At 34.0% G+C, this 8,318-nt stretch overlaps 1 protein-coding gene across 2 annotated transcripts in view; it reads right to left on the minus strand.

The window, feature by feature from the left end:
• The window catches only part of gpc6a (glypican 6a), a 189,093-nt gene that overhangs the window by 36,170 nt on the left and 144,605 nt on the right, over positions 1–8,318 (minus strand). For both annotated transcript variants that reach the window (XM_079864064.1, XM_079864063.1), the window contains exon 5: positions 2,330–2,460. In XM_079864064.1, the coding sequence (XP_079720190.1) occupies positions 2,330–2,460 (131 nt within the window). The remainder of the gene's footprint in view (positions 1–2,329; positions 2,461–8,318) is intronic.

The following is an 8,318-nucleotide window of genomic DNA, read 5'->3' on the forward strand; positions in this document are numbered from 1 at the left end:
GGCGCTACAGTGGACATCAGCATTAACTGTTAGTTCTTCCTATTCATATTATCAATAAATCACAATATTTATTCAAAATGAATTTGGATTCATCATATCACTGTTGCCATCACAAGTCAATTTCCCATGTACTCATATAGCCCTTTATACTTTAAAGATAGTTTCAAAGCAGCTTCACAGTGTGTTAATGTTGCAAAATTAATCAATTACGAAACAAATCCAATATCAGCTTTAAAGCAGCAACAGAAGACAATAGTGTCATTATGTATGAAGCTCAATTTAGTTTAATGTTGATTCAGTTTAGTTCTTGATCAGTGTTGATTCAGTTTAGCTCTTCAGAAGACAATAGTGTCTTTATTCAGCTCAATTCAGCTCAAGTTTTGTTCTCATATGATAGTCAGTGCAGTCAAATTGATAATAACTCTACAAAATCCCATTCGCAAAGTTTCCTATATCTAAGTGCCTAAATTGCCATGCATATTAACACTTGCCGATAAAAAAAAAAAAAAAAAATTACAATTCCAAAGAATTTAAATTGGATTCCATTGATCGAATCAAAGGCAAACACTTAAAAAAATGCGTGGCATGAGAGAAATAACATATGCTTTGCATTCACATGCATGCTAACGTCTCGTAGATGCAATGAATTGTGGGTGAGCTGACAGTGATGGAACATTTTAATGCCACGGCTGGCTCTTATGGCAGAACGTTGTCTGCGCTCTGATGTCGGACGATCTGTCACTATGATTATCATTCAAAGTCTCTGGCTGACATGTACACACTGATGTTCATGGCTGCTGTGCATTTTCAATCAGGTCCTCCTGCTTTCCAGAACCTTTAAATATAACAGCAGACCACAGCACTCAAAAGACAGGCTGTGCTTATTTCTTTCCTTCTTTCACACTGGTATTTGTGGATCAGGCCACATTTTATTTTGCGTACTGCCCTCTGCGTGGAAGTCCATCAGGGATACATGGCTAATTTCCCTGAAAATGAAAGCTCCTCTTGAAAGCTTTTGTACCTGAGCTGTGAGTTTACAATGTGGGCAACATGCATATTAATCAAAATTGTGACCAAATATCTGTAAAAATGTTTTTCATACTATGGGAAAAATTCATACGTGAAATTTCGAACATCTGTAACACACACACACACACACACACACACACACACACACACACACACACACACTATATATATATATATATATATATATATATATATATATATATATATATATATGAAGAGTTCAGATGCAAAAGCCTCTAAGTGTCATCATAAATTTTCTTCTAGAATGATCATTTTTATAAAGCTTGTATATTTAAGTTAAGTAATTTCACTTAAATGACAATTAATAGGTAATTTGCATTGCCATTTAAGAGAAATTATTGAACTTAAATATACGAGCATATACAGTATATATGGTATGGGGCTAAAGGCACACTGAGGTAAAAGGCATCTTTGATTTTATTTATCTCTAAACCACTAGATGGCACAAAAACTTGCGCAGCACTTTCCAAAACATCCGCTTTTCAAGATGCACGTGGAAATTTGTCTGATCCTTGACGTGATCGCAGGCAGCAGAGCAAAGTGCTCTGTGATCTTTTTTTTTTTTTTTTTTTTTTTTTGTTATAGATTTAAGTAGCAAATGAGAATTGATCAAATTATTTAGAATCGGGAAATATCATGTATTAAGTTGGGTGTGAACCTTAGAGATAATCACCATATTTATAATGAAACCGTCATATTTAAAAATATGATATTTATCAAATCATATAATAAAATATAATTTATTGTTACAACTGTAAATATATATTAAATGATTATGGGATCTCATGCAGTGCTTTCAGAATCGTTTACTTTTTTAAATAATTCTGTTTTATATTAAGTTTTTATATTAACATATTTTAATGACTGTATTTATTGAACAAAAATATATTATTTTATTCATCAAAATAAAAAGTGATTGTTTTGAACAAGTATTACCTCAGACATTATTAAAAAAACACTTTTATGATTTATTTTCACACAAAATCAATGTTCAATACAAACAATATATATATATATATTTTATTTATTTTTTCCTTTTTTTTTTTTTTTTTTGCAACCGTACACTATGGGAGTAGTGAAAAACATATTTCTTAAGGTGTGAACTATATATTTCTATATAAGTTCACTCAAAAAATCCTTTAGACACATGGAATTGCTGCAGCTTGAGGAGCTTTGGCCCTTGATATTTGTGTGAGCGTGCAGGGGCATTAATGCCTGCCTATATGTATGTGTGTGTGTGTGTGTGTGTGTGTGTGTGTGTGTGTGTGTGTAGGCATACCTTGTTTGAAACTTGTATGCTGTTGTCCTGCATGGCCATGATGGCCTCAGAGATCTTCAAATCTATCGGCTCTATGACGGCCTCGATGTTAAAGGGCCCCGCCAGTCTGTCAGCCACCAGCAGCATGGCATCTGTCACAACACGGGAGAAAAAACACATTCACATATCAGATCTGAGACCTGCAACACACATGCAGTGATGCCATGACCCCTCTCGCCCATCTAGATCCAGAGGAAAATACAAAAATTCAATATGTTGAATCTTACTGACCATATTTAGTCAGTTGGAAAAGTCTAAAAATATGCAATAAATTTAAAAAAAAAAAATAAACTTTTTTATTTGGTATAACATGCATTAATTGTCCACAGTAATTGATCTAGGAAAGTCATTTTGATGTCAAGTTGACTGTAAATAATGTCTGTTATGCAATCAAGCAGATTATGCAAATTAAAAAGCTATATTCTCAAAGTCTGAGCTCAACAGATGACAATTAACATGTATTATCCTCAAACTAATCTTATTAATATGCACAAGCATGCCATTAAACCAGATGAAGTGTCCAACAGATGGACTCACGCTAAACATGAGGCTCAACAGGACCTCAGAAAGCGGCTCGGCTCAATCCACATTAAACTTCCCGTTAAAGTTCAGCGAGTTGTATATCCGACTGTCACACGGGCATAAAAACATGTAACGTATTGATTCAATTAGTGTCAGAGAATTGATTTTACCCTTGAGGTTTTTCCCTTGCGCTCATATTTTGAAGTCTTGAGACATATCGTTTCTCTATAATGTCCCTCGCAGCTAAACAAACGGAGAGTCATTATGTGTTTCTCGCTGTGAAAGACAGTTTGTTAGAATAAGTAACACTGGCAGGGCAGTAATGTGTCCAATTCCCTCAGAATCACCCTGGAAAATGGGAAGATGCCAAAGAAACTGCTTGTGTGCAGTAATTAAACTCTTGATTTGTCTCAGCTGGTTGTTTGAAATTGTGTATTTTGTGTGTGTTTCTGTCAGGCGACGTGTTTTTTCCTCATAGTTGCATGCCGAGAGCTAACAAAAAGTGGCACTTTATTTATTTGTTGGCATGAAACTATGGTAAAACTATGTTTTTTGTATTTTTTTGTGTCATAGCACCATGGCTCCAAGTATACAAATTGGAATAAATTGGCATACATGGTATACCTGCCAAAAAGTACTATCATGCTTTTTTAAAGATAAGGTACTGCATAACAAAAGTGCGTTTTTGGACATTTTACTGTGGTTATACCATGTTTAACTGGGTTCCTAGGAAAAAGTAGCACTCTGAGTGATAGCACCAGATGGTAAATCTACACTTTGAACTATAACATGGTACTGAAATTCATGTACCATAATATATGACACTCTATGGTACTTGAAGAAGAATATACCATGGTACTATCATGGTGCATGTCAAAAAAAGTATCCGAAATACTGTACTGGTACTGTAATATCATGGTAATAACATAGTAAATGACATTCTTTGAAGTACTGAGCAAGTGCCATGGTATTATGACAACCATCGCTGCACTTGTTGTTAAGGGTCAAGTTCAATATTGTCTTATTAAATCCACTCAGTGGAAAAAAAAGAAAAGAAAATGTATAAAGGCCTGATATTAAAAAAGCAAACTGATTTCATCTTAAATGATGACAGCTCAATCATCCATCACACAACACAATAAAAATGACACACAAAAAAGTTACAACAGTGGAAAAAATAAGACTGAACGTTTCATTAAGACATTAAAATGTCACATTTGAAGGTTATGCTGGCTTCAGAAAATTGCAAACAAGCTTTTTCTGGCTTCGGATGCCTTTTGTAGATATAATGCAATCTCAATGCAGTCAAACTATTTAAGCAGATAAATCACGGAAATGTACTAATTAAATGTAGCTAGGAAAAAAAGGTTTTGAAATTTGAAAAGATTTTCACAGTAAAACTGAGGTGAAAACAGGACAAACAAATAATAAGCGAAGACCTCTGAAGATTCATTCAGGGCAGTTTTGCATTACAGCGCTAATTTTTCCAAAAGCAACTAAAAAGCAATTCACTTCACAAAGCGACCGATCCCTGGATACAGTTTTTGTGCATTTATTTATTTTTGCAGCACAGAGCAATTATGCTAAAAGACCATTAGCGTGATCAGAGAGATACCGAATGTACTTCTATGATAACAGGATCCGACTGTTAAGCCTGCAGTGAGACAGATAAGCCAGGCGCAGGTCCGAATGTTGTTTACTCGGACATCATATTTGAGGTGTAGCGCATTACTTTATGGATGATAGCACAGCAATACATCTGATTCCTGATGAATGTAATCTGGTAGGTGCAGAAAATGCTGCAAAATATGTTCAACCTTGACATGAATTGTCCTTACAGAGGTCGTGAGCTTAGCAAAATGGCTCGTGAGAGGAGACGATTGCGTTGTAAAAGCAGTACTGTCCATCTATCACACACATCTGCATGGCTCAGACTGGTGGACATGGAAAGACGAATCACAGAGTAAACAAATCACTCAGAAATGGCCACTTTCAGTCATGTCTAAAATATTATTATTATTATTAATAAGAATAATAATAATAATAATAATAATAAAATAAAATAAAACAAATTATTGCCTTTATCACTTGCACATGAAGCCTTTCATTTTATATTATTTAAATGTAATGTTTTAATATTAAATAATTTCATGAATATATAAATCAGACTATTAATTAAATAATACATTTTTAACTAAATTCTATATATATATATTTATATTTATTTATTTATATATTTATATTTAATGTATTAATTTATATTTTAATGTATTTATATAAATATAAAATGAAACTGTTTTTTTTTTACATGTTATTTTTGAAGCAATGTGTGGTTACACTTTATTTTAAGGTGTCATTATTACAGTGTAATTATATATTTAAGCACTGAGTAATAATAATTAACTACATGTACTTACTATATGGTTAGGGTAGGATTAGGGTTTGGTTGAGGGTTAGTTGCATGTAATTATGCATAATTTACTGTTATTACTATGGTAAGTAAATGTAACATGTAAAAAGGACACTGTAAAATAAAGCTGTTACCAAATGTGTTAAAGCAAACAGGTTAAAAATGTATAAAAAACAAAATGTTGCACAATTTTAAAATATAAAAAATACAAAATAAATTTAAAAATACAGCTTGATTTTAAGCTTATTTGGTGTGTGTTAATAAACAGTTTAAAAACATATAAATAGAGTATGTAAAATATACTATCATAATAAAATATTAGAGTATTGGTTGTATGTTTCATTAACCCAGAAGCTGTGTAATAATCAACCAAATGCAAAAAGAATTTACAATGGACTAAAAAAGTCACTTTGACTCCTCGTTTTAGAAGGCCAGATGCTACCGATCCCTGCCGTACAGTCATAACGGCTCGCTGTACCTTCATATCAATGTGATAATATTACATATACCGCAGTGAAGAAATAAAATCAAACCTAGCCTGAAGTATTCCTTTCCACAGTGTATGATAATTTATTAATGAGCGCCATATATAGAAGCTCTTGCTGAATTGTTAATTATGGAGCCAGTTGAGTGAGAACGGATATCACATTGCAACGTTCATTTAATGCACTTGGAAAAAAACGACGTGACCAAAATTTACTTGCCTACATTATTCATTATCATCCTCGACTTCCTTTTCGCTTCATAAAAAAGGGCTCTAGTTTTCATTATCACAGAACGAAGGGTGACTTTACTCAGGTGATAGCACGAGGATGAGAAGCTGTGGTACATCATCACCGTCGAGTGAATTACTCTAGAGTGGACCAGGGCACAAATCGATGCTGAAGATAGATGATTCGCCAGTCGTACCATTAAACCTCAGTGTTATTAATTTGCGCTCACATGGAACCTATTAGAGCAAACTGGAAGATGGCATTGATCGGTGCGAGCGGCGAGAAAAAAAGTATTTGATCTTTTCATTAGGTTCTACTACCCCTCATAAATGCCCCTGGAAGCAGTGCATGATGGAGACCGTGTTTCATTCACGGACAAAACAGCGCACAAATGACGGATTTAAGACTTGATTGACAATTAGAGGTGCATTGTGGGAAAGCTCACGGCGAACAAGTGACGGTGCACGGAAACGGTAATGGCTGAAGAAATGAAAACTTGGAGGGCTTTATTGGCATGCCTCGCTGTAACGTATAGGTCAGTCCAACGTCAGTGACTCGCTGGAGAGAAAGCATTTACATGGCATTTTGAAGGAGATGAAAACGCAAGCTGGAAATCTAAACGCTGCTTCAGGGGAAACTTGATCCTGTAATGTGATGGACGAGTAACGCTCTCAAATATCCGTAATGCCAAGAGACGCTGTAATGCGCAGATTCACTCAAATTCAATGGTCGATTTTTCACATCAGCGTGAATCTGTAATCTCGTGAAGAACCGTCCGTGGCATATCTCAAAATCAAAGAAGAAAACAGGAGCATTATAAAGATTTTCACTCTGATTCTCTTACTGTAATGCAAAACATCTCATTGCTTTTTTTAATGAAAATCATCCTGTATGAATGTGTGCATGTTATTAATCAACATAATATGCAAGATTAGTCCAAATAGTTCCCAATCATGCATGTTGAAAGGTGTCTGGATGTTAATGTGTCCTGTGGATTTCTGGACAGACCCACGACCATGTGTCCGTATCATTTGTTTAATAATATGCATAATTTGTTACAGCAGTTTTACATTGAATGAAATTAACCTTACATTAAAGTAATGATGGATTTTCTGGAAGGCTATTAACCCTCTGATGGTCTTTATTTATGTCTACACTCTGGGTTTTGGGGTCTCTAGAGACCCCAGAAAATAACATTTAATTTTGTAACAAGATAATAGTTTTTTTTTTTTACAAATGTAATTTTATTCTGTTTGTTAATGTTTTTACTCAACATTTGTGCAGTTTTTGGAGAATTTATGATATTTTTTAAATTTCTATAAATAAATTAATAAATAAATATTTAAATAGCCTTTTTACAAAAAAACAGCATTTGATGTAAAATTCACTTTATAAAAGACCCAGATTTCTAACTTTCATTCATGGGGATAACATGGATGATTTTAAATGGTTTAATGTAACATTTTTGCCCATTTTTTGGAAAATGCGGTTTTAAAATAAAAAATAATAATTTTAACCACTAGATGGCTATAGAGCTCCAGTATATGCTATTTGCTATTAGACTACCTGAAAGATATCTTTTCACAAGTTGGATTCAGTTGGATTCATATCTAAATATTATAAAATCACAATTATAACAAAAATAAAATATTTTTGTCAAAGTTTAGCATTTTTTTGTACCAAACCCCCCCCCAGTTTTTCAATAATGTTACATTATGATTAGAATCAAACCTGAACAAAATGTTACAAAGAGAAATGTTGGAGTCTTAAGATTTTATAATTTATTTCAATCATTTATTTTTAATCTAATTCTAGATTCTAGACACACACAATTGCGTGTGTGTGTGTGTGTGTGTGTCTGAGAGATAAAGAGAGAGAGAGTGTGTGAGTACACATTGTCGATGTGCCAGTGTCACCACACCACTTTATATTTGCAGTGGTTTAGCATTTTGGATGATTTTATTTGACAAATTATAGCCTTACAAATGTTCCTGTGTGTGTGTGTGTGTGTGTGTGTGTGTGTGTGTGTGTGTGTGTGTGTGTGTGTGTGTGTGTGTGTGTGTGTGTGTGTTTACATTTTCAATGTGTCAGTGTCACCAATTTATTTTTGTGGTGGTACTGCATTTTGGATGATTTTATTTGACACACTATAGCCTTACAAATGTTCCTGTGTGTGTATGCGTGTGTGTATGCGTGTGTGTGTGTGTGTGTGTGTGTGTGTGTGTGTGTATGCGTGTGTGTGTGTGTATGCGTCTGTGTGTGTGTGTGTGTGTGTGCACATTTTTCAATGTGTCAGTGTCACCAA

This window comes from Squalius cephalus, assembly GCF_949319135.1.
Source record: "Squalius cephalus genome assembly, chromosome: 2".
Taxonomy (NCBI): Eukaryota; Metazoa; Chordata; class Actinopteri; order Cypriniformes; family Leuciscidae; genus Squalius; species Squalius cephalus.